At 41.8% G+C, this 27137-nt stretch overlaps 2 protein-coding genes across 3 annotated transcripts in view; one reads left to right on the top strand and one right to left on the bottom strand.

Moving 5' to 3' along the window:
• The window catches only part of tgfbr2l (transforming growth factor beta receptor-like), a gene marked incomplete at both ends in the record, with an annotated part of 25398 nt that extends 18457 nt beyond the window's left edge, over positions 1 to 6941 (bottom strand). The window contains one exon of the mRNA XM_083996106.1: positions 6890 to 6941. Coding sequence (XP_083852232.1) covers positions 6890 to 6941 — 52 coding nt within the window. The remainder of the gene's footprint in view (positions 1 to 6889) is intronic.
• Positions 6942 to 10754: 3813 nt separating this feature from the next.
• Positions 10755 to 26478, top strand: LOC311004376 (alpha-aspartyl dipeptidase). 2 transcript variants are annotated; one of them, XM_083996428.1, is made up of 10 exons: positions 10755 to 10769; positions 11553 to 11827; positions 12496 to 12604; positions 14040 to 14128; positions 14218 to 14292; positions 15588 to 15667; positions 16500 to 16673; positions 24655 to 24714; positions 25668 to 25750; positions 26339 to 26478. In XM_083996428.1, exons 3-10 carry the CDS (start codon positions 12510 to 12512, stop codon positions 26394 to 26396), a joined length of 714 nt encoding a protein of 237 aa, XP_083852554.1. In that variant the 5' UTR covers positions 10755 to 10769; positions 11553 to 11827; positions 12496 to 12509; the 3' UTR covers positions 26397 to 26478. The 2 variants fall into 2 exon arrangements, with proteins under 2 accessions (XP_083852554.1, XP_083852553.1); XM_083996427.1 differs by lacking the exon at positions 10755 to 10769 and having other exon boundaries at positions 11553 to 11840.
• Positions 26479 to 27137: the final 659 nt, after the last annotated feature.

Here is a 27137-nt window from a genome sequence, read left to right as displayed (position 1 = left end):
AATAGAGTTTCTACTTGTGTGTAACAGTCGTGTATGTTTTTGTGTGAAGCTGGCAGTGAGTCTGTTTAGATTAGTGTAACACTGTGTGTGTGTGTGTGTGTGTGTGTGTGTGTGTGTGTGTGTGTGTGTGTGTGTGTGTGTGTGTGTGTGTGTGTGTGTGTGTGTGTGTGTGTGTGTGTGTGTGTGTGTGTGTGTCTCCAGGAATAAATTGAAGCCAGCAGTGAGTTGCTTTCAGAGCCAAGCTAGTATCCAATGCTCCACCCTCAGTGGCTCATGGGAAATCTAAGCACTCCACACTGCTTTGTGCTGCATGTCATATGATCCAACTCACACAACATTAGCTTAGCTTAGCATACAAACAGGAAACAGAGGGAAACTGTTAGCTTAGCATAACTTCTGTTCACTGTCCACTAGTACAATAAAGTTTTTTCAAACAGCAGAGCACAACAACACAACACTCAGAGAGACATTTAATTGACCAGGTGATTGATCTGCACTCTGTTATTAGGGCCACGGGGCAAACGCACCGAGGCACTATTCTTGTTGTGTGGATTTGTTCTTCTTCTTCTTATTTTTCATCTTCCGTGTCAATTTTCAATTCGCAACTCACAACAAATTATATATCAGAACGTGCGGTTTGATCGGGATCGGTTTGCTGTTACTTTTCTCTACGGAAAACACATTTACGTCACGAAAAACTGCGAAAATGTGAATGGGATGAGCCAGACAAAAGAGTAATTATTGGGGTTTTTCAACCATCTACCGCTCCGGCATACTTTCACCTAGAGACTCCATTTAAACTTTAAAATGTAGACACAAGTCTTGTCTATTGTTGAATGAATCCACGTGTCGATAGGTATTATAGTTTTTGATCAATCTCTGTCCAATGACCATGATCATTTTTGGAGACATGTTAAGATTATAATGGGTGTGTATTGCACGGAATGTTCGGGCTAGAGTGGGTGACATCATCAGCTAGAGTGGGAGAAGTTGTCTGAAATTGTCTGAAACTTTTCTCTTTCCACGCTGCTCACGGCCACAAATTACACTCTACACACATGATTTTTTCCACAGTTGTAGACAAACTTGTCCTCTCTCTAACAATGTGTTCAACAAAGCAGAGAGACTTGCTGAATTTAAACTGTGAGCCTCTCGGTGAGGCCACGTCCCTCGCTGCTCCTCATTGACTCTAATACGAAGATTTTCTGAGAGAAGCAGAAGGGACCCCTGTTTATAACTTACAAGTGTTTCCAAAATATTTACTGTAGAAACACAAAAGTTATATCAAAGTGTTCAGGAAGTCCTTATGACGACCACGGTCTGCTTCTTTTTCTGATAGGAGCTACCATTTTGTCAGAATAAGCCCAAATATGAGACCACCTCTCAACCACCTTCTCATCATCTCTTTACAAACAGTAGTAGGGACACAAACTTTACACAACGACACGAAGGACAGAGATCAGATATTGATCAGGCAGTGAGCTGCTGTGTTGATATTGTAAAGTTGGTAACAAGACGACTGCAGGTGTTGAATACGTGAGGGAGAATCAGGGTGCGATTTGTTCGCATTCTGTTTTCGATGTCCCCCCCTCTGGTCATTTATTATCATCCCCGGGGGGAAACGTGTTGTCCCCCCCCTCTGGTCAGACAGAGTAATATCCTACTTTAGATCAAGTCTACATCATTTGAACCGTGAGCCTTCTCATCGCCCCTACAGTAACGCTCTGCAGTAGGTCTCCCAGACCGTCATGTAGCCTACTGTAAATTCTCCCCAAAAAAAGTCGAGTCTCAACTATACGCCGGTTGCACTGGGTCGGATCTGTCTCCAGGTTTGAGCAAATAAAAGCCCGTCTTAATTAGACCCTAACCCGTTTCTACAAGTTCTAGTGAATCAACAAAACCTCTCAAAGTGCTTCATTCCTGCTACAGTTCTCAAAGACCGAGTTATTAAATGTTTTCTGGACCCGGTGCGTCCGGTCGAGTTGTTCGGCCCGTTGAGAATTATATTACTGTATGATTATATTATTTCCCATCTTTGCTGAGCTGATTTGTTCGAAATTAAATAAAAGCCTGTCCCACATAGACACCTGTCTATTAACATATGGTGAGTTGATGTCAATGTGACTGTATTGGCTATAAAATACAGGTTTGGCTCCCTTGTTGAGGGAAAAATTGGGTCCATGGTTTCCAGGCTGACTTGCAGATCGAATAAAGTCGCGCACAAGGCAGCATGGGTAAACCCAGTCTAGGTGTGAACGGTTTTGATGTCATTTATTCGTCACGTCCCCGGTGTGAAAGGACCTTCAATCTGCTCTTGACCCCGATCTCTTATACATTCATATCAAGTCTCTGTCAAACACAACCACACACACACACACACACACACACAGGTAACTTAATGTGATTACAGCTCCTCCATATCAGAGCTCAGAGAACATGATCATTTGTCTGATCAGCTCTGTCTTGACCACAAGATCGTGGGTTTGACCCCCCCGTGGCCCTCTCAAAAGGAAATTTGCTAGTTCAGCTTGGTCAGACAGAACACAGTAACATTAATGATGATGAATGTGTGTGTGTGTGTGTGTGTGTGTGTGTGTGTGTGTGTGTGTGTGTGTGTGTGTGTGTGTGTGTGTGTGTGTGTGTGTGTGTGTGTGTGTGTGTGTGTGTGTGTGTGTGTGTGTGTCCTCATCAGGCCATCTCCACGTCACCTCACTGTGCTCATTAACACAGATGACCTCTCTCTCTCTCTCTCTCTCTCTCTCTCTCAGTGCCAGTCTCTCTCTTCTCCAGCATCTTAAGACAACACCAAGACCCCAGTGTGTGTGTGTGTGTGTGTGTGTGTGTGTGTGTGTGTGTGTGTGTGTGTGTGTGTGTCAGTCAGATACACTCGTTCTTTGTCAGTTGTTGTGACCATAACGGCGTCTTTTTCTTCGCTCCCTTCAGCTCACTGCTCCACGACAGGAAGTCAGACGTCACAGCTGTTAGCCTCAATTAGCCTCTGTTGTTTCTTGTTGTTTGTTGTTATATTTTTTCAGCTGACAAAGTGTGTCGATAAAATTCCTCACAATCTGATTTTCCTCCTGGTTTTTGGTTTTAAAGGTGGAGGTTGGAGATCCTGGAGAAACGGCTCCTTCAGGCCACATTTTGAAAATACACAGACAAAAAGTCTGAGTTCCTTTCACTTCTCTCAGACGCCTCCAGAGCTAAAACTAAAATACCCAGGGGGCAAAGCAAAAAAACAGACAAGGAGCGTTGTAAAAGGTTTTGGCGAAATGATGTAAATGCAAATATTTAGGTACTACAATGGCATAAATAGTCATACAACTATAACATTTGGCAGAGAGTATCTTGACACATAGGGGGAGGCAGGAAAAAAAGATTCTGGGGTTTGTTGCAACTCGATTTTAAGATATCACCCTCAACATCCCAAAAAAGTACTGTTCGCAGGAAGAAAACGACTTGGAGTACGACCCACAGCTAGATAAGAGTGAATGCAACCTGATGAGGACTGATGGGAACATTATGGGATGGATGCAATAAAAGGGAACAAGTTCATCTTCAGAGATCTGACAGAACAAACAAAAACTAACTAAATAAACTAAATAAAAACTACAACTAAAGCTGCGTTCACACTGGACCTTTTATTTTGTCGCTGTCGACAAGTTTACATATTAAGTCGATGCAAACGAACGACTGAGCGATGAAATCGAATTTCACGGTGCACACAGAGGCTCATGGGAAATGTAGTGTGAAAACGCTTCGCTTTCCAAAACTCCTTGTTGTCCCTTTAAAGCTTTACAGTAAAAATGCTTCAGAAACAGATCTCCAACCAGAGCCGGCCCAAGGCATAAGCGAACTAAGCACCTGCTTGGGGCCCCGTGACTATTGGGGGGCCCCCAAAAGGCAAGTCACTTTTTAAAATTGTAGTGCGTAACTTTTGTCGATCCTTATAGAAACACTGTGTAATTACAAAAAACTTTTTTTTTAATTTTAAAAATGTTAAAAAGCAAATGATGGGTTTACAGTAAATGCATTGTCTGTTGGTTTATTTTGTGACATTCAGTATCCCAGTACTATATCAATTTGAAGAAATGTAAATCAACCCCAGGCTGCACTTTTAGTTAAATTTGGTGCCATTTCAGAATAAAAACCATAGATGGGTAAAAACCTGCCAGGATATGATGATTCGTAATGACAAAGTAAAAAATGAAATAGTATTACTGGCAGTAATAGAGGGCACCAAAATAAAGATTTTGCTTAGGGCCCGATGGAGGCTTGGGCCGGCCCTGTCTCCTACTCCTCCCTCCTCTAACTGACCTCACCTCACCGGTTGGTTAGCATGGGAACGTTTGCTAATTAGAAGAGGGAACACACACACACACACACACTGCATCAACACCTCCACCCACATTGTGTTCAGTATTGTTTCCATCAGTAGTTGTTGATGACTGGACAGGAAACCTCAGATATCCACCTTTTTCCGAACGTCAAAAACGTAACACTGCAAAAACTCAAACTCTTACCAAGAACATTTGTCTTATTTCTAGTCGAAACAATCTCATTCTACTTAAAATAAGACTCATCACATTAAAATCTGCTTGTTTTTAGACACTTTTTACTTCTTTCAAGCAGATTTTCACTTGAAATAAGTAGAAAAATCTGATAGAGGAGCAAGTTTTTCTTTCTTCTTACAAACACAAAAAAACTTGCTTTCACTGGCAGATTTTTCTACTTATTTCAAGTGAAAATTAGTTTGAAACAAGTGAAAATGATCTAAAAACAAGTTCATTTTTAGGTAACAAGTCTTATTTTAAGTGGAAAGAGATTAGTATTGTGTAGAAATTAGACACTTTGACAAGAAATAAGACAAATATTCTTGGAAAGATTTTGGGTTTTTGCAGTGAAGCTGGTTTTGCCGGTTCTGCTCTTCCGGTGGAATTTTATGTTTACGTTTCCATGGTTTCGGTAGTCGCGGTAAATGCATGGATTTTTTTTTTTTTTCTATGAAAATCTGTAAACCGCATGGATCATCACAGCAGCTTTTAACAATGGATATCACACAAATTGACATCCGTGTTAAAAGCCAGCGTTAACTATGACAACGACTGAAAACCATGGAAACGTAAACGTACAATTCCACCAAACTGGTTTTGACCATAGTAGATGACGTTCGGAAACTTGTGGATTGGTCGACTGCTGATGACATCATCACCCTCTTCACATTGGTTCTTATGACACAAGTGATGAAGGCTCGGCCTCGTCATCATCATCACCGTGTGTGTATATGTGTTTGTGTGTGTGTTAGTGTGTGTTAGTGTGTGTGTTCGTCCTGTAAACAAAGCTGAGTCCTGATCTCCATGAGCTCCTCGTCTCCTAAAACCCAGAAGAACTTTTTACTGCTGCTGCTGCTGCTGCTGCCCCACTGAAGCTCAGTCCCTCTGTCACAGACCTGGTTCTGGTCCTACACTGCAAACACTCTAAATCTTTCCAAGAATATTTGTCTTATTTCTTGTCAAAATGTCTCATTTCTAGTCAAAACTAAACTCTTTCCGCTTTAAATAAGACTCATCACCTAAAAATGAACTTGTTTTTAGATCATTTTCACTTGTTTCAAACTAATAAAACTAACTCACTTGAAATAAGTAGAAAAATCTTTTTTTGTGCTTGTAATAAGAAAGAAAAACTTGCTCCACTATCAGATTTTTCTACTTATTTCAAATGAAAATAGACTTGAAATAAGTAAAAAGTGTCTAAAAACAAGCTGCTTTTTTATGTATAACTATGTATGTGTATGTATATGTATACATATACATATTTTAGGTATAATGAGATTAGTTTTGACTAGAAATAAGACAAATATTCTTGGGAAGATTTAGAGTTTTTGCAGTGTGGTCCTGGTCCTGGATCCCTGTGAGACTTTGATCTGTGTGGTGTGAACTTCTGCACTTGAATGTGTCACCAACAGAGACAGGAAGAAGAACTGGATCTCACCAGGACCAGGACCAGGACCAGGACCACACTGCAAAAACTCTAAATCTTTCCAAGAATATTTGTCTTATTTCTAGTCAAAACTAATCTCATTCTACTTAAAATAAGACTCATCACATTAAAAAGCAGCTTGTTTTTAGACACTTTTTACTTCTTTCAAGTCTATTTTCATTTTAAATAAGTAGAAAAATCTGATAGTGGAGCAAGTTTTTCTTTCTTATTACAAAGCACAAAAAAAGATTTTTCGTGAAAATTAGTTTGAAACAAGTGAAAATGATCTAAAAACAAGTTAATTTTTAGGTGATGAGTCTTATTTTAAGTGGAAAGAGATTAGTTTTGACTAGAAATGAGACATTTTGACAAGAAATAAGACGAGTTTTTGCAGTGTGGTCCTGGTCCTGGTTCTGGTCCTCCTGGTGTGAACTTCTGCACTTGAACGTGTCACCACCAGAGACACAGTCAGGAAGAAGAACTGGATCTCACCAGAACCAGAACCAGGACCAGACCCAGACCCAGACCCAGGACCAGGACCAGACCCAGAACCAGACAATTCAATTCAAATCTTTATTGTCATATATACTGAAGACAGCGTCACACAGTACAATGCAATTCTTACTCCGTAATGATTCCTCTGGCAACATTATAAAAGCAAGTAGCCTAATAATAAAAACAACACTAGTTTTTACAGACCCAGGACCAGAACCTCCTCTGTGGTCCAGTTCCACCAGGAACCGTGGGTCTGGACTTTAACTCTTCAACTTTTTATAAACTTTCCTCTTGTTTTTACCCCGTCGGGTCCAGCCCCCCCCGCCCCCCCTCCTCCTCCCCCTCCCCCCGGTTCTCCGCTCTCCGCTCCGGGGGGAACCACCGTGAAAACGCCCGGGGATCAGGCTCCACTCACCGGCCGTCATCAGGACGAGGATCCCGGTCCACAGCGTCCACAGCGGGGCCATCATCAGCGGGGAAACAGCGACCAGAGAGACGGGGCCGCTCGGTCTGATCTCTCTCTCTCATGGAGCTGTGTCTGTAGCAGCGCAGAGAGGAATCCAGATGTTTTTCATCCAGATGTGGTTTAGCGCCGCCCACCGCTGCTGCTGCTGCTGCTGCGGAGAGTTTCCACTGAGCTCAGAGAGGAGCAGGAGGAGCTGCAGAAACACACACACACACACACTTATCGATCACCTATTGACAGGGCCGTTGTATAGGGGAGAAAGGTGATGATAACTCTAGGGGCCCAGCGCCCAGTGGGGCCCATAAAAAACCCCAGTAGTCTAATCTTTGTATGACTAAATTATTCTGCATAAGACCCTGACTCATACTCATAGTAATGCTGCATTAGCATCAAAACAAAGTAGGCTAAATAAAAAATGATAATACTAGAAAAAAAGTGGAAAAGTCAGGGGCCCACTTTAATATTCTTTCAGGGGCCCCAGAATTCCTAGCAACGGCCCTGGCTATAGTTATTTATCTTTATCTATATAGCTAGCTTGCTATATGATAAAGATAAATAGCTTTATTATATTAATTTAATATATCAAATTTAAAATACAGCTAAGTAAATTGCTAATACAAAATTAAAAACTAGAGTTTCAATTCTGAACACAAACTAAAATGGTCAGTTTCAAATAAATGAAGTAGGTATTAGTAGTATGGTTACAGCTCAAAAATAGTCAGGGGCCCACTTAAGTATTTTTTTCAGGGGGCCCAGAATTCCTAGCAACGGCCCTGCCTATTGATGTTTGATTATTATTTATTCAGCCTCGTTCAGAAGAAAAGAAAACACATGAGAACTGGTCACTTGTCAGTTCAGACAGGATCAAAGTCGTCAAGAAGAAACTGCTTTGAGACACTAGGGTAAACATTTACACTAACAGATTTCAACATGAAACTTCCCAAGTTCATCACTCAAATCAAGACAAATATTTTTTGTATTACAAGTTTTGTCCAATTTTATGTTTGAATATGTAAATTAGGCAATATTTGATGAAATATGCGCTAATTTGCATGTATTTCCAGAACAGAAATCTGAACAATGGACAAAGTTTCTTTGTTTTATTGTGTTGACATATTAGAGTCTTTAGTTTTTACAGAGGGGATTGTGGATATCTCTTTTTATCACTCTGTAAATGAGAAAATACTGTCACCAGCCCTAAAAAAAAATCAAGTTTCTCCATGTTTTTAGTACTAAAATGTTGTATAAATGAGGCTGTGAATGATATATCAACAATCCCCTCTGTAAAAACCTTCAGAATATAGAAAGGGATCAAAGTGGAAGGTTTGGTGTCTGTAAGTGCTGCTGAAGTGGAGATTTCTAGCTCAGAGTCTGAGTCTGAAAAACTCTTTCTGAGAAAACTGCCTTTAAAGAATAACTTTTAGTGAATTTAGGAGAAATGTACAGACAAAATGAGGAAAATAAAAACCTTCATGTGGTTTTTGTACAATTTATTTTAGACTTTTCTGAAAGAATACATGTTAAGGAAGAAAAATAGCCCAGAAACAAACTGTTTTTGCCTGTTAGTGTCTATATGTAATAAACTCTGTTGTTGTTGTTATATGTTGTTGTTGTTATATATATATATTAATATTAAGAGTTAATTTATTCTAATAAATAATAAAGACAGGTGGTTTTATCTCGGTCGTTTGACTTTGTGCGACGCTGAAGAAGCTAATTGAAGCTAATTGAAGCTAATTGAAGCTGAAGCAGAAGGAGAACATGAACAGGATTATTCCAGCTCATTAGGTCGTAATGAGACCACACACACACACACACAGAGAGAGAGAGAGAAATCTATCACATATCATAGTGTTTTTTTATGAATGAACTTCAAGTATAGGCGACTACTTTTCCCCAAGGACATTTATATATTAAACAGTTTTTATTGTAAAACAGAAAAACCTCTTTATGCTTTTATGATTTATTTAATTATTTATTTATTGTTAGTTTTTCCTTTCATCATCATTTATATATTTCCATTGAATCCCCTTTCTGTTAATCTGAAGCTCCTGTCAGGTTTATAACTATAATCAATAATATTCAATAGTATGTCTCTGCTTGTGGTTTGCCACCTACTGGTTGACTGTGGAACTGCAACTCCACAGTCTGGACCGTTCAGACCATAATACATCCATGGTTCAGACCCCTTCTGATGGATTTTCAACAGGGCAAAGTCGAAATAAAACACCAAGAATCTAATTGTTTGTGAAGCTTGGATTTTAAACTTTTAAAAAAATCTTTTGGACTAAATAAATAATTAACCTCCAATGAAATGACATGCTTTTAAATGTTCTATTGCATGGGGTTATAATGACAAAACAGTCTTAAAATAGCCTACAATTAAAGCAGAAGTGAGTGATCCGGTCGTTTTCGCTAATGCTGCGTTCCAGGCAGGCTTTTGAAATCGTAAATTACAGCTTCAAGTCACAACTTACGACTTTGTAGCGTTCCAGGCAACCCACTCGTGTTTTTCCGACCTGTTTTACCTGTGAAAGTCACTATAACGGCCACTCGTAACTTCTGACCCGTGAACTCGTACCAGATCGAACTGGTACCACTTCACGGTCGGAAAAATACGAGTTTCCTTGAACGCACCATAACAGTCATCGTCGCTACGTCACCACATTCACGGCGTTCCTTGGCTGCACACACAGCCCTGCATGCCGTTCTCTCTCCTCATTGGATAAAAACTGTAGGATACGATAAATGTTTTCTCCTGGGCTCAGAGCAGAGCAGAGTGACTGACAGACCCGTGTTTCAGTCCAAACACTCTATAGAAGTGATTGCTGTCGGAAGATATAACTATTTAAGACTTATATTAACACAAATATATCACTCACTTCTGCTTTAATTGAATGGAATGAAATGGTTTCAAATGTTTTATTGCACATGCCCCGCCCCCTCATTTGAATATTGCAGCATGAAATAAAAGAGCAGTGAAATAAATGTGACGTTATGAAATAAAAGTCGCCGGAAATAAATAAATGAGGCGTTAGAAAATAAAAGTCTCCTGAAAAAATGTAAATGTTGTTTTTAAAATAAAAATATATGTATTTATATTTCATTTATATCTATTTATCATCCTATTTATTTAATTCGGGACTCATTTCATGGCTATATTTATTTATTTATGCATTTATTAATTTATTCATTATGACTAAAACGGCTTTCCATAGTTCCCACATGTCTGGCGAGGCAAGCCCTATAATGAATAAAAATAAAAGTTACGGAAAACCAAACTTTGCAGTTTTTTTGAAAGAGCTTTTTCAGTATGGCACCGACACCAAAGGACTTGAAATACCAAAAGCATTAAAAACCAATTTTATTTTGGATAAGTATTTATTTATTTTATATGATCTTCTTTACTTCAATGTTTTTTTTTTTGATATATACGTACATATAGATATTTTATTTTTTTATGGTAAGCATAAACTCTTTATATACGTATATATATATATATATATATATATATATATATATATATATATATATATATATATATATATATATATATATATATATATATATATATTTTTTTTTTCCCCCCTGGCACAACAGTACTGTTCTGTACATATATGTTAATAAAGTTTTAAAAAAATAAAAATAAAAATAAAAATAAAAGTTGTTGTTGTCGCTGTGACCGGCAGGAGGCGCTGTCTCGCTGCTCTCCACTGGAAACACCGAGAACAAGGAGGAGAGGAAGAACCACACGTGCTTTTATTTTGAAAGTCCGCTGAGTGACGTGGAGGCGTGGAGCCCCGGACTCAGACAACACAGAGGACCAGAAGTTAGGCTGTGTTCGAAACCGCATACTTCTCCTACTACTCGTACTACTCATACTAACGATTTGAGTATGCAGTATGTTCACACTGCGCAGTATGCGATTTGCAGTAGGCGAGAAGTTCCCGGATGCATACTAGATTCGGCCGAAATGTTGAGTATACATCATGAGGTCACTACTCATACTCAAACTACCCAAGATGCAACGCAACGTGACGTCAAGGACCGCCTCTTCCTTGCCGCAAAAAAAAAAAAAAAAAAAACGGAGAAGGAGGAGCCGAGCGGACGAGAGGAAAAATGGAGCAAGCTAGCCACAGTGGGGACAGGTTCACTTCCTGTTTATAAAGTAAGAGCACTGACGTCATTGTAACGGCTTTCTTTATGGTCAATTGCAACGGGTGCTTTATTTTGACACAGCAACCGGAAGTACAGTGCTCACTACGGCTGGTTTTACTAACGCCAGAGAAGTCCGACTTCGTCCGACTAAAATTGTAAATAGGTGTTATTTTGTCATTTTTTCAACACCATGGGGATACGAAGTAGTACTTTCTCGCCTGAAAATGTTTCAAATGTTGCTGAAGTTATATATTTACAGAGTTTAGAGCTTAAGTGAAATCAGCTTCAGGGAGGCTGATTTCGGCTCGGGCAGGAGCGAAATGCATTGTGGGTTATCATAGTACGCAGCAGTGTGAACGCTCTGCATACTGTATGATCGATTAGTATGTAGTATAGAGTATGGCAGTATGCAGTATGGAAGTATGTAGTATGGAGTATGTGGTTTCGAACACAGCCTAGAGTCCACTTCAGAGGAACCGAGTTCGAGTCCGTCAGCTGGACTGGACTCTGGAGTCTGGACTGGACCGGGCGGTGCGTTCATTTCCCTCAGCGGAGCAGCAGCGCCGGGCGGGAGGAGGAGGAGGCTGCTGATTGGCCGAGAGAAGAGCTGCAGTCAGCGGATCCCCGGTGGACTCTGACCCGCTGCTGCTGCTCCCAGTCCCGGTCTGAGTCCCGGTTTGAGTCCTGCAGGTCTGAGTCCCGGTCCGAGTCCCGGTTTGAGTCCTGCAGGTCTGAGTCTACTGTATTATATTGTATTGTATTGTATTGTATTGTATTGTATTCTATTCTATTCTATTATTTTGTATTCTATTGTATTGTTTGTGTGTCTGACTATTTTATGTTTTGTTGTTTCTGTTTGGGATCTAATCTCTTGTTTTATCTATTTCTATGTCTTGTTCTTTCTCTCCCATGTTTTTAGTCCATGTGTTGCACTGCAAAAACTCAAAATCTTTCCAAGAATATTTTGTCTCATTTCTAGTCAAAACTAAACTCTTTTCACCTAAAATAAGACCCATCACCTAAAAATGAACTTGTTTTTAGATCATTTTCATTTGTTTCAAACTCATTTTCACTTGAAATAAGTAGAAAAATCTGCCAGTGAAAGTAAGTTTTTTGTGCTTGTAATAAGAAAGAAAAACTTGCTCCACTATCAGATTTTTCTACTTATTTCAAGTGAAAATCAGCTTGAAAGAAGTAAAAAAAAGTGTCTAAAAACAAGCTGCTTTTAATGTGATGTGTTTTAAATCCATGTGTACTGTCTAGTCTACCATCAAATAGGACCACAATGGAAACAAGCCTTTGGGCTTTATTGTGTTTTTAATCCTTTTGAACACTTGTCTAATAATGTTCAATAAAGTTTTCAATCAATGTCCTGCAGGTCTGAGTCCCGGTCTGAGTCCTGGTCTGAGTCATGAAGCGGAGACTCCTGCTGGTGTCCAACTCCACGTTGCACGGCAGCGGCTACCTGGACCACTGTCAGCAGCAGATCACACTCTTCTTCGGACAGTAAGTCACTTCACTTTTCCCACGGTCCTTGAAGTAGCAGCCTGGGGCCAGATTCACCAATATGTTCTTAAGAAAGATCTTAAGAAATGTCTTAAGATCTAAAACGAAGAAGTTAATAAGAAAGTTCTTAAGAACAGTAATTTCTTACAAATTTCTTATTTTTCCTACTTTTACCATTTTAAGACAGGTCAAGGTTGTGTTAGGAAAACAGTAAAGAACACATTTGATTTCAAGAATACCATTTATTCTTATGTGTTTTCTTAAGAAGAAACTTACGAAGAAAGTTGAGAAAATACTGAAGAACTTTTTTTTTGGAGAACATGACTTCTTAAAGGGTTAGTTTTAATAACTTTCTACATTGTAGATTCAAACTGAAGACATCAGAACTATGAAGGGACACAGATGGAGTTATGTCTCTGTCAGCCAAGTGCTCAGCTCCTCTGGGAACTCCTTCAACTGTTGGGAACAACTGTTCCAGGTGAAGATTCAACCTCATTAAGCTGAGACTGAATCACAAGTCTGACAAAAGCTCTTATCAAAGAAAAAAGTGGAAAAATCTTATGAAATATATTCAGCTTTGTTCAACACGTTGGTGTTTCCTATACTCCTTCTGGCTTCCTTCATAGTGCTGACGTCTCTACTTTGAATCTACAATGAAAATAAAGAAAAGCCACTGAATGATCAGCCAGATTCACAAAACCTTCTTAAGAAAAAAAATCTCTTAAAGTGTCATTTTTTTTCTTAACTTCAGTATTAAAGGGATAGTTCACCCAAAATTGAAATTTCTCAACTCATGATCTCCTCCCCCTCATGTGGACTAAGGGCTGGGAGAAGTTTCAGAGTCCTCCGTGGCTTCTCTGAGTTACAGGGGGTCTCGGCGTAGCAGTGCATGTCCATATGACGGTTGCTAATGGATACCAACTGTCTTCGTAACAAAAAGACACACCAAAAAACATCCAGATACCTCCATGCTGCTCGTATGTAATGTCCGTCTTGTATTGAAGCCCTGACATGAGAAATTGTTCCGCCGGTGTGATTTGCACTGACACAGGAAGAGCAGTGAACTGAGACACTGGGAGCTTCCGCTACAAACAAGCTTAAAATATAGACTTATTAAATTGTTTTCGGAACAATTTCTCATGTCGGGGCTTCAATACAAGACGGACATTACAGACGAGCAGCATGGAGGTATCAGGATGTTTTTTGGTGTGTCTTTTTGTACGAAGAAAAGTGAGCTCCGTACGTTTTGGACAGGTGTTGGACAGTTGGTTCCATGTTTACTGAACGTCTCCCTTGATGTTGTAGAAGGTTTGTGTGATTCTGATGAGTCAGCAAAGGGAAGTTTAGATATTTCACTGGTTATCAATGATCAATGATCAATGATCAATGATTATCTATTATGAGTCTTATCTGACTGTCCTCTCTCTGTCCTCAGGGATGTGAAGCGAGTGCTCTTCGTCCCCTACGCGCTCCACGACCGAGACGCCTACACCAGAACCGCCCGGGACAAGTTCAAGACTCTGGGTAGGTGACATGACATCACAGCTGAGCCATGACATCACCATGACATCACCGTGACATCACCACCTGAGCTCTCCTGTCTCCTCCTGCAGGCTACGAGGTGGACGGGATCCACGAGGCGTCGGACCCGGTGGAGGCCGTCAGGAACGCCGAGGGGATCTTCATCGGTGAGGGACAGAGCACTGCAAAAACTCTACATCTTACCAAGAATATTTATCTTATTTCTTGTCAAAATGTCTCATTTCTGGTCAAAACTAATCTCTTTCCACTTAAAATAAGACTCATCACCTAAAAATGAACTTGTTTTTAGATCATTTTCACTTGTTTCAAACTAATTTTCACTTGAAATAAGTAGAAAAATCTGCCAGTGAAAGCAAGTTTTTGTGTTTGTAATAAGAAAGAAAAACTTGCTCCACTGTCAGATTTTTCTACTTATTTAAAGTGGAAAATTTGCTTGAAAAGAAAAAAAAATGTGTCTAAAAACAAGCTACTTTTTTAATGTGATGAGTCTTATTTTAGGTAGAATGAGATTTATTTTTACTAGAAATAAGACAAATATTCTTGGTAAGATTTTGAATTTTTGCAGTGAACCAGAGCAGGAGAAGAACAAGAACATTTCAGATCCACAACTACGTTCTTCCTATAGGACAAATGACGTCACTTTAACCATTCATGTGTATGGGGTTTGTCATTACAGATATCTACAGTTCAGTTGCAGATATCCACTATGTGAATTACAGATATCTGTAACTGAATTACCACTAGTACTAATTCCAGTTACAGATATCTTTAATTCACCTCAATTAAAGATATCTACATGTCCCTTTTCGGATATCTTATATATATGTGAGCAAGATGTCTGTATTTGTTGTGTTGTATTGTCATGTTATGTACGTCTACAATGTAATGTAGTGTATTGTTGATGTTGTGTGTTCTATGTATATGATTGTTCAGGGACCCCCTTGAAAATGAGATGCTACATCTCAAGGGGCTATCCTTTAATAAATTCAAATTCAAATCTTAAATTAAGTTTTGACTAGTCAAAATGACATTGTAGATACAGTATCTCAAACTGGAATTAGTACTAGTGGTAATTCAGTTACAGATATCTGTAATTCACATAGTGGATATCTGCAACTGAATTGTAGATATCTGTAATGACAAACCCCATACACATGAACGGTTAAAGTGACGTCATTTGTCCTATAGGAAGAACGTAGTTGCGGATCTGAAATGTTCTTTTTGACAAGAGGCAAAACTGAATTACAGATATCTTGAATAAAAAATCCAACTATTCAAAATGTAGTTAGGACCAGTCAGAAAGACATTGTTGATATCTACAATGTTAATTCCAGAGAGTCAAACTTAGCTTTTAAATGTTAAATCCTCTTGAACATATTAAAGGACGAAGACGGCGTCGGTGCAGTGACATCATGACCTGATGCCTCTGTGTCTCCTGCAGGTGGAGGGAACACCTTCAGGCTGCTCAAGAGTCTCTATGACAACAAGGTGGTGACGGAGATCAGGAGGAGAGTCCTGGAGGTGAGGACGGTGGACCTTAAAGGGATAGTTCAACATGTTCTGCAAATTGGCCCATTGCCATAATCCCTATAGTCATAGCAGTAGGTTTGTTACCTTTAATTGTCGGTGCAAGCTGTTTTTAGAGGGAAATACAGAGACTGTTGATGAAAAACTGTCCCTGAAGGCAACGCGCATCAGCGGTTTTGTATGTATTTACCTCTAAAACAACTCTGTTGTGGCCTGCACTGTAGCGGCAATCTTTCTTCCTCCGAGTACTCCGCTTTACCGCTACTATTAAGCAGTGTTCTTGGCAATAAGCTTGACACAAAAAAGAATCTTCCGAGGCAGTAACTCCGTTCAAAAAATATCTTTACATAAAAAACAAAAACAAAGTTACAAGATTCGCTCCGATCTGTCTTGCTCCTTAGGCTGCTGAGAGCTAAGCTACTGTGATGTCATCAGCAGCATAATTAAAGGAGCAGTTAAACATTTTAAAGGAAAACTACTAACTATTGTAAGCAATACAAATATGGCTCTTACATGCACATTCACCACGCTATAAGATAATAACGTGCATCAGTGGTTTTGCATGAATTTCCCTCTACAACAACTCTGTCTGGTAACGTTGTGTTATTATCTCATAGCGTGGTGAATGTGCAGGTCACAACTTGTCCACCAGAGCGTTGTGGAGTTGTTGGATTGTGTATTTGATGAGTTTGATGAGGGAAACCAAGAAATCCCATAATGAGCCTCCGTAGCGTAGCTCTGAGCAGCTCACGGCTCTGCTCCACCGTTCTAAAAATAGCTATTTGACTAAATGTTGAACTGTCCCTTTAACCTTTGCCCCCCCCAGGACGGGGTCCCCTACATGGGCTCCAGCGCCGGCACCAACGTGGCGACCGTCAGCATCAACACCACCAACGACATGCCCATCGTCTACCCTCCGTCCTTCTGCGCCATCGGCCTCGTGCCCTTCAACATCAACCCCCACTACCTGGACGCCCAGCCGGGCAGCCGCCACATGGGGGTGAGTCTGAGGCCGCAGCGGTCCGAACCGGTCCGGACCGGTCTGAACCGGTCCGGAATTATCATCTACCATGTTACCATTGTCGTGTTATTAAATAACTACGTGAGTCCAGCTGTAAGTATAGCGTGAATGTTTATTTACCTAACGTCTGTAACTCCCCGTACACAACTGCCCGTATCCCTGGCTACCTGTTCCCTAGGCTACGGTGCACCGGTGACGTCATCACTATGAACTGACATAGTTCTAAATGTACAGTTACACCACATCTCCCCTTTCTAGAATCAATGGGTAGACCGCCATTGATTCAGCAGGACCTTAGGGGGTTATTCTGCCCCTGTGGCTGGAAGGTCTGCTCCTATCTGAGTCATTCACACTCACAACAGACACACAGCCATTAACCTTAGCTTGTAACAATAAATTACCAATACAATAAAAATTCTGTCTGTCCTCACTCTAAACTGACATTTACATTCAAATCAAACACATTTTTTTTTCTTTTTTTTTTTAAATATCTCTCAGTCTTGTTAAAGTCTGTGATGAGAAAAATTAAAAGCCGAACCGGGTCGGTCTTATCACAGCTCTCCCAGACCTGGTTCTGAGAGTAGGAGTAGATGGTGCTTCTGGAACGTTCTGCTGCAATGGTGCTGCTGCAGGTTGTTCTCTTGAAGGTCGGTCTGGAACACCTCCGCTGCTCAGGTGCTCAGCTGCATCACTGCTGCTCTGCTCCGGGGAGGGCTGCATGGTGATGAGATGACGACGGTTTCGCCTGATGATCCCGTGAGGTCCCTCCACCAGATATGAGCGGGGTGTGGTGTGGCTTCCGATGACAGCTCCAGCTGCTCTTTGGTCTGTGACCCACACGTTCTGCCCAGCAGTGAGTCTGTTGAGGTTCCGTGCACGGTGTCGCAGATTGTAGCGTTGTGCATCTTTCATCTTCCTCTCCTTTTCCTTCAGCAGTACAGTGTCTCCATCAGGAAGAGCAGGATCTAACAAAGCAGGAAGAATAGGCACAGTGGTACGAAGTCTCCTCCCCATGAGAAGTTGAGCTGGACTGTATCCATTTTGAAGTGGGGTTGCCCTGTATGAAAGCAGAGCAAGGTAGGGGTCATCTGACTTCTTCAGGAGCCCTTTTACTGTCTGTACTGCACGTTCAGCTTCAGCATTTCCCTGGGGGTATTTTGGGCTGCTGGTCACATGATGAAACCCATAGGACTCTGCAAACTCTGCAAAGGCTGCTCCTGAGAACTGTGGCCCGTTATCAGTGACTAGGGTCTCACAGATCCCGTGACGTGCAAAAATTGACTTCAGGTGGCGGATTACATCATTAGACCTTGTGGGGGTTAGCAGGGCGATCTCCACATATCTTGACGCGTAGTCCACCACTAGCAGGTAGGTCTTGCTCCCTAGCATGAACAAATCTGCTCCACATTTCTGCCATGGTCGGCCTGGGTACGGTGTTGGCATCAGCGGCTCCCTGTGGTTCTGCCTCTCCTGGCAACATGCTCTGCAGTTAAGAACCAACTCGTTCAGCTGCTGGCTCAGCCCTGGCCACCATACTGACTGTTGCGCCCTCTCTCTACACTTGACCACGCCCTGATGACCTTCGTGCAGCTTGACGAGGACGTCATTTCTCATTGTTGAGGGTATTACAAGTCTTTGTCCTTTAAGTAGGAGACCATCCTGGACTGTGAGAAGAGCACGTTCACTCCAGTACAGCTTGAGTGCAGGTTCGTTGGTGCCATGGGCTGGCCATCCTTCTGCACACAGCTGCATCACACGTGCACACACACTGTCCCTCTGCAGCTGCTCTCTCAGCTCTTCCAGGTAGGCAGTGTTCGCAGGTAGGTTTTCCATTACCATGTCAACATAGATGTTAGTGTCTTCAAACAGCTCTTTGTCAGCCGGTGTTTCTCCTCTCTTGACTGGCGCTCGTGACAGTGTATCTGCTGTCCACAGACATTTCCCTGCCATATGAGAAATGGAGTAGGAGTAGCGCATCAGACGCATTCTGAAGCGTTGGATCCGAGGAGGTAGAGCATCCAGTGCTTGAGACCCCAGGAGACTCAAGAGAGGCTTGTGATCCGTCTCCAGCTGGAAGTGTTTCCCAATCAGGAAGTTGCGGAACCTCTCACAGGCCCAGGTCAGTCCCAATGCCTCCTTTTCCACTTGTGCGTATCTCTGCTCAGTTGGTGTGAGAGACCGCGACATGTAGGCTATTGGCCTCCACTCCTCATCCCATTTTTGGAGTAGCACTCCTCCTAGCCCGTATGACGACGCGTCCGCTGAGACCTTGCATTCTCTGTTGGGGTCGTACATGGCTAGCACAGGTGGTGACGTCAGTGCATCCTTCAGATCTTGAAAAGCTTTGGCCTGCTCAACGCCCCACATCCAGCAGTTCTTTTTCGACAGGAGATCACGCAGAGGTTTGTCTCTCTCAGCCAGCTGTGGGATAAACTTGCCCAGCTGGTTTACCATCCCGAGAAAAGATCTTACTTCACTCACTGTCGTCGGCTCCTGCATCCTCTTCACAGCCTCTGTCTTGCCTGGGTCTGGGCTGATGCCACTGGCAGAGACCACATGACCTAGGAAGCTCACCTCTGACTTTGACAGGTCACATTTGTCGCTGTTTAGGGTGATGCCTGCCTTTTGGATCTTCTCCAGCACAGCATGCAGGCGAGCGTCATGCTCCTCTTGTGTACGACCCCAGACCAGCACATCATCTATGTGGCACACCACGCCCTCAAGTCCTTCTGTGACCTCTGTCACCATTCTGTTCTGAAAGTGTTCAGGAGCTGATGCTATGCCGAAGGGAAGCCGCTTGAAGTAAAAGCGCCCAAAGGGTGTGATGAAAGTTGTCAGTTTCGCTGAATTTTCTGTCAGGGGAATTTGCCAGAACCCCATATTTGCATCCAGCTTACTAAAAATTCTGGCTCCAGCCAGCATTCCAAGTGTTTCCTCCACTGATGGCAGGATAAACTTCTCTCGACGCACTGACTCGTTCAGTTTGGTGAGATCAACACATATACGCACAGCACCTGTCTTCTTGGGCACCACCACAATGCCAGCACACCAGTCTGTCGGCTCCTCGACTCTGCATATCACCCCGAGGTCTTCCATGCGGGACAGTTCCTGCTTGACTTTGTCCATCAGTGGCAATGGGATCCTCCTTGGTGTTTTGAGTGAGAACGGTTGAGCCCCTGGTTTCAGCTTTATGGCATATGGCTGGCGCAATTCTCCAAGTCCGCTGCACAGTTTTGGGTAAGTTTGCTTTAATGTCTCCATTGTGACACTGTCTAGGCGTGTAACCAGCCCCAGCCTACAGCTCACGGATCTTCCCAGCAAGGCAGTGTGCAGATGGCGAACAACATATAAATCCTCCATCTCTGCTTTCTCACCTCTCCTCAGCAGCAGCCTGGCAACGCCGACAACATCAAGTGGACTCCTCCCAGGTCCCAGGAGTGGCTTTGTTGATTTTCGGAGCATTGGTGGATTGTTCTTATATATCTCCAGGAATACAGTGTGTGGCAGGACTGTGACGTCGGCACCTGTGTCGATTTTGAATGTCACTTTGCTGTCATGGATGTCTATGTTGACCATCCAGGGATCACCATCTGTTGTGATGCTGCCAAGGAAGATAGCATCCTCTTCCTCTTCTTCAACCTCATGCACAGATTTTGGTGCCCTGCACACACGACTGTAATGTCCCTTTCTGCCACATGCATGACATTTAACTTCTTTTGCAGGACAATCTCTTGGTGGATGTGATGAAGAACTGCCACATTTTTGACACTGCGACTGTGAAGATGATTTTCCTTTGCTGTACTGGGCATTGTGTGGCTTATTAGCATGCTGAGGTTTGTTTTTAGCATTCTTGCTGTACACTCTGACTCTATCCACAGATTTAGCATCACTTGCCTGTGCTCTGGTGTCACCTCGCAGAGAAGCTTGCTGCTTTTTCACCTCCTCGCTTTGACGCGTCATCCTGACAGCTTTGTCCAAGGTGAGTTCTGCGTCCAGCTGCATGCGTTCAGACAGCCCCTTGTCCAACAGTCCAACGACGAGTCTGTCTCTGATAAGCTCGTCATGTAGCACCCCATAGTTGCAGTGTTCTGCTAGCGCATATAATGCAGTGACGAACGAATCCACGGGCTCTCCTTCTCTCTGTTTGCGCATGTTGAATTTAGCACGTTCGTAGATTACATTTTTCTTGACCACGAAGAAACTTTGAAATCCATCACGTACCCCCTTGTAAGTGTCTCTTTCAACAGCCGGTAGAGTAAGCCCACGTAGGATGTCATCCGCCTCGTCCCCCATGCAGTATATCAGTGTGTTGACTTGATTCTCGTCGGAGCTTACGTTCAGATTGCTTGCCAGGCGAAATCTTTCAAACCTCCGGATCCATTTGTCCCACTCTTGCGGCTTTGAAAAGTCGAAGGACTCCGGTGGCTGGATATTAAACGTAGCGCACGGCCCCCCGGCGACTCTCTGTGCTGCCGTTGAAGCTGCCGTTGCTGCTGCCGTTAGCTCCCGGCTGCTACCGTTAGCGTCTCCTCCGTGGCTCATCCTGTCCTTCACTTTCTTTCCGTTGCAGGTGTAAAACGAAACGATCCTCTTTTTTTTTTCTTTCTTTCGTCGGGCTTCTTCTCTCCACGCCAACTACAGGACTTCTGACACCATGTCGTGTTATTAAATAACTACGTGAGTCCAGCTGTAAGTATAGCGTGAATGTTTATTTACCTAACGTCTGTAACTCCCCGTACACAACTGCCCGTATCCCTGGCTACCTGTTCCCTAGGCTACGGTGCACCGGTGACGTCATCACTATGAACTGACATAGTTCTAAATGTACAGTTACACCACAACCATGTGAATGAATGAATATTTATTTCCGTGTCATGCCACCACTGTGGGCCATCCCATATGGGATTACCAGACACATTTACTGACACATCAAAAACTAGACAGTCCTTCCTGTTGGTGTTACCCGCCACACAAGTGCAACACACAAATACACAACTTCAGATTACTTTCAGTTCTCATCTGTGTATCGCTCTTCGTCTCGTTGCCCAGGCCTTTTCAAGAAATAAAGAAAATTCAAATATTTTAAACTGAAAAAGATGTTTTAGCTTCTCAGCATTGTCCAACCACACAAATTCGTTAAAAAATATTCAAAGCAAGGAGCGCTAACGTGGACTCCTTTCTCAAATCTAGAGGTGCTCTTTGGAGAGGGATCCAAGGGATGTGGAAAAACTAAGAAAAACTCTCTTGAGTTAATAAAAATGCCTTTAATTAATCTGGCATTGTCACAATGACATGTTTAAAATGACTACAACGCGTTTCGGCGTCAAGCCTTCATCAATCAATCAAAAATTAGTTTTGGGTCTACCTCATTACACTGCAAAAACTCATAATCTTTCCAAGAATATTTGTCTCATTTCTAGTCAAAACTAATCTCTTTCCACTTAAAATAAGACTCATCACATAAAAATTAACTTGTTTTTAGATCATTTTCACTTGTTTCAAACAAATTTTCACTTGAAATAAGTAGAAAAATCTGCCAGTGAAAACAAGTTTTTTGTGTTTGTAATAAGAAAGAAAAACTTGCTCCACTATCAGATTTTTCTACTTATTTATTTTCTATTTATTATAAGTGAAAATCTGCTTGAAAGAAGTAAAAAGTGTCTAAAAACAAGCTGCTTTTAATGTGATGAGTCTTGTTTTAAGTATAATTAGATTTGTTTTGACTAGAAATGACATTTTGGCAAGAAATCAGACAGATAGGCCTATTCTTGGTAAGATTTTGAGTTTTTGCAGCGTAGACAGTTTTTGTCTTGTAAAGTCATAGAAAGGACAGTAGAACACCAAATGCATTTCATTCTCCAGCTCTTGGATGTCATATCTGTGTATATTTAGTCATATCTGTCTATATTTGTGTAGTCGTCTTATCTGTTGTAAACAAGAGATTACAGGTTATAGGGCGCGTTATGTTTGTGTGGCGGTGCAGATTCAATAAACAGTATCCAGTCACCTCTGACTCTTTGGTCAACATCTGGATCGATCTGGATCTGGATCAGACTGGTCCTTCCTGGCTGGATTACAGATTAACAGAGTTGTTATCTGCGGCCTCGGTGCAGCAGCTCGTTATCAGACGAGTCCACAGCGATGTAGCGTGGAGATAAAGAAGCAGTAAAACTCTGAGCGGCTCCTCATGAGTCTCCTCCGTCTGAGGAAGTTGTGCAACATGTGAAGTCGGTGCAGCGTCAGCAGACACACACACACTTCCTGACTCCTCAGTGATGATGCAGCTGTTTCACATCGGTCGGTTTAAAGGGATAGTTCACCCAAAATTGAAATTTCCCTCATTATCTCCTCCCCCTCATGTGGACTAAGAGCTGTGAGAATTTTCAGAGTCCTCCGTGGCTTGAGTTACGGGAGTATTTGTCCATATAATGGTTGTCAATGGCAAGGCAAGGCAAGGCAATTTTATTTGTATAGCCCGTTTTTACAAACAGTTTGTCTCAAAGGGCTTTACATCCCATCATAACAACATCCTCTGTCCTTAGACCCTCACATCCACTGAGGAAAAACTCCATGGAAAACCCTTTTAACAGGGAGAAATGGATACCAACTTTCTTCGTCCAAAAAGACACACCAAAGACAAACATCCTAGTGCTCGTATGTAATGTCCCTCTTGTATTGAAGCCCCAACATGAGAAATTGTTCCGCCGGTCAGTGCAAATCTCAGGCAAAGCAGTGAACTGAGACACTAGAAGCTTCCGCTACAAACAAGCTTAAAATATAGACTTATTTAATGTTTTTCGGAACAATTTCTCATGTCGGGGCTTCAATACAAGACAGACATTACATACGAGCAGCATGGAGGTATGTGGATGTTTTTTGGTGTGTCTTTTTGTTACGAAGACAGTTGGTATCCATTTGCCACCGTCATATGGACATGCACTGCTACGCCGAGACCCCCTGTAACTCAGAGAAGCCACGGAGGACTCTGAAACTTCTCCCAGCCCTTAGTCCACATGAGGGGGAGGAGATAATGAGGGAAATTTCAATTTTGGGTGAACTATCCCTTTAACTGCTCCGCCTGTCAGACGCATGACAGACTGGATGTAGTGAACACCATGTCCCTAGTTGTGTTTCCACTTCCACTGGGGACGCACAAAACCTAAATATCACAATATAAAACTGCACATTTAGAAAAACCTCTCAAGTATCACTAACAGCTGGTTTTTCAGATGTAAAAGTGTCATGGAAAAACTTATTTCGGTTCTGTCCGATCACCATGGAAACACAAGGCGCTTTTGTCCATCTTCCTCAAAGTGAAGTCTCGCGGGACGAGAATTATAGGATATATCACGAGACTAGAGTTACAGCTCATTCACAAAAACAACTTTCAATGGAAACACCTGCAGATAACACACTGCAAAAACTCTAAATATTTCCAAGAATATTTGTCTTATTTCTTGTCAAAATGTCTCATTTCTAGTCAAAACTAATCTCTTTCCACTTTAAATAAGACTCATCACCTAAAAATGAACTTGTTTTTAGATCATTTTTATTTGTTTCAAACAAGTTTTCACTTGAAATAAGTAGAAAAATCTGCCAGTGAAAGCAAGTTTTTTGTGTTTGTAATAAGAAAGAAAAACTTGCTCCACTATCAGATTTTTCTACTTATTTCAAGTGAAAATCTGCTTGAAAGAAGTAAAAAGTGTCTAAAAACAAGCTGCTTTTTAATGTGATGAGTCTTATTTTAAGCAGAATGAGATTAGTTTTGACTAGAAATGAGACAAATATTGTTGGAAAGATTTTGAGTTTTTGCAGATAACAACTGGACTTTTTCAATGTTTCAGAAATATGACTTTTCTTTAGTGAAAACTGGTGGTGGAAACAACAGCTCCTGATGTGTTGTACTGTTTGTGTAACAGTTGTTGTTGATGTTGTTGTTGGTGTGTTTGTGTGGTGACAGGAGACCAGAGAGCAGAGGATCAGCCAGTACCACGAGGAACCTGACACCCCGTCTGTCCTGGTGAGAACTGACTCAGTCACACCTGTAGGGGAGTAGTGGAGTAGTATCAGAGTGAGAAACCTTTGGACCTGGACTCTGGACCAGGATTTCATGAGCCTTGGCTTCTCTTAAAGGGATAGTTCACCCAAAATTCAAATTTCACTGATTATCTACTCAACCTCATGTGGACTAAGAGCTGTGAGAAGTTTCAGAGTCCTCCGTGGCTTCTCTGAGTTACAGCGGGGCTCCGTGCAGCAGTATTTGTCCATATAATGGTTGTCAATGGATATCAACTTTCTTCGTCCAAAAAGACTCACCAAAAATACCTCCATCGTGCTCGTATGTAATGTCCCTCTGGTATTGAAGCCCCGACATGAGAAACTGTTCCGCCGGTCAAGAGCAGTGAACTGAGACACTGGGAGTTTCCGCTACAAAACAAGCTTGAAATATAGACTTATTAAAAAAATTTTGGGACAATTTCGCATTTCGGGGCTTCAATACAAGACGAACATTACAGACGAGCAGCATGGAGGTATTTGGATGTTTTTTGGTGTGTCTTTTTGGACGAAGAAAGTTGGTATCCATTGACAACCGTTATATGGACAAATACTGAAAATAAAATTTGAATTTTGGGTGAACTACTACTTTAACTTCTGTAATCATGTGATAGTGTCTTTTTAAAAATCTTAGACCTTGCTACTTTTACCTCTTTTTAAAAATCTTATTTTAGACGTTGCTGTTTTTATTCACTCACACATGTTGTAACGGGTTGTGCAATGTTGTTGTTATTGTGTATTTTTGTGGATGATGCATGTGTGTGGTCTTGTGTTGTCATCTGCTGCTGGTAACATTGTCATTTCCTGCAAAGGATTAATAAAGTATCTTTAACTTTCACTTAACCAGGAGCAGCAGACTGACTGGTTTGGTTTGTGTCGTGTCGTGTCGTGTTGTGTTGTGTTGTGTCGTGTTGTCAGGGTCTGAGGGAAGGCTCCATGCTGCTGGTGGAGGGAGACAAAGCCACTCTACTGGGAACCACCAAGGCCAGACTCTTCACCAGGTCAGACCAGTTAGACCAGTTTAAACCAGTTTAATCCAGTTTAAACCAGTTTAACCCTCCTGTTGTCCTCCTGGGTCAAGGAAGGAAGGAAGGAAGAAAGGAAGGACTAAGGGAAAGAAGGAAGGAAGGAAAGATAGAAGGAGGGAGGGAACAGATTGGATTAATTGGGGCGGAAGGAAGGAAGGAAGGACTAAGGGAAAGAAGGAAGGAAGGAAGGAAGGAAGGGAGGGTAAAAGGATTGTGGAAAGAAGGAAGGGAAAAATGAAGGAAAGAAAGATGGGGGAGGGAACAGAGCGGGTCAACTGGATCAAAAGAGGAAGGAAGAAGAAGTAAGGACGAAGAGAAGGAAGGAAGGAAGGAAGGATGGAGGAAGGGAACAGATTGGGTCAATTTGATCCAGAAGGACAACAGGAAGGTTAAACCAGTTAGACCAGTTAGACCAGTTTAAACCAGTTTAATCCAGTTGAATCCAGTTTAAACCAGTTTCAACCAGTTTAAACCAGTTAGATCAGTTTAAACCAGTTTAATCCAGTTTAAACCAGTTTAAACCAGCTGGTTCTCACCATGTTGTTGTTGTTGTTGTTTCAGGGGGAAGCCGACGGCCGAGTACGAGCCTGGTACCGACCTCAGCTTCCTGCTCACATGATGATGATGAAGATGATGATGAAGATGATGATGATGATGAAGATGATGATGATGATGATGATGATGTCAGTCCTGGTGAAAACAGAATAAAAGTTTAAAGTACCACCTCTGTGTGTGTGTGTGTGTGTGTGTGTGTGTGTGTGTGTGTGTGTGTGTGTGTGTGTGTGTGTGTGTGTGTGTGTGTGTGTGTGTGTGTGTGTGTGTGTGTGTGTGTGTGTGTGTGTGTGAGAGAGAGGATGAGCGCGGCGACACCTGGTGGTCTGGCTGTTTAAATACATTTAAAAAAAAAAAAGCAAATATACAGAACAATAGTCAAATACATAGTGAATATTTTCCCATTTGTTTCAAATTCAAACCTAAATGTCATTAAATGATCCAGTAGTTGGGGAAAAGTTCTTCAATAATCAAAAGTGAACTCTATTTACTGTATCACTGTATTGATTTAAAACTCAGGTGCAAAATCTAAATCAATAAATGTTTATATATTACATTATAAATATTGTTTATTTGACCAGTTCCTCATGCTGCTAAAGGAAGTTTTGAAGAACACAAGCTGCTCCTGTTTGACTCCCTGACGAAGGCGTAGGAGTCTTTTAATGGTTAACATGACCAAGTCTTAGCTATAAAGGCTTTTTATCTGTTCACAGAGAGAGCCTTGGATATTTCTTCTTTTTCTACTAGCATTAGCATTAGCCAGAGGCGGGAGAAAGTCCCTATGTTGCAAGTCCAAGTAGAGTCTCAG

This window comes from Trachurus trachurus (genome assembly GCF_905171665.1).
Source record: "Trachurus trachurus genome assembly, chromosome: 21".
In the NCBI taxonomy this organism is placed as follows: Eukaryota; Metazoa; Chordata; class Actinopteri; order Carangiformes; family Carangidae; genus Trachurus; species Trachurus trachurus.
Note: the sequence above shows the minus strand (reverse complement) of the source record. Positions and strands in the feature narration are given on the sequence as shown.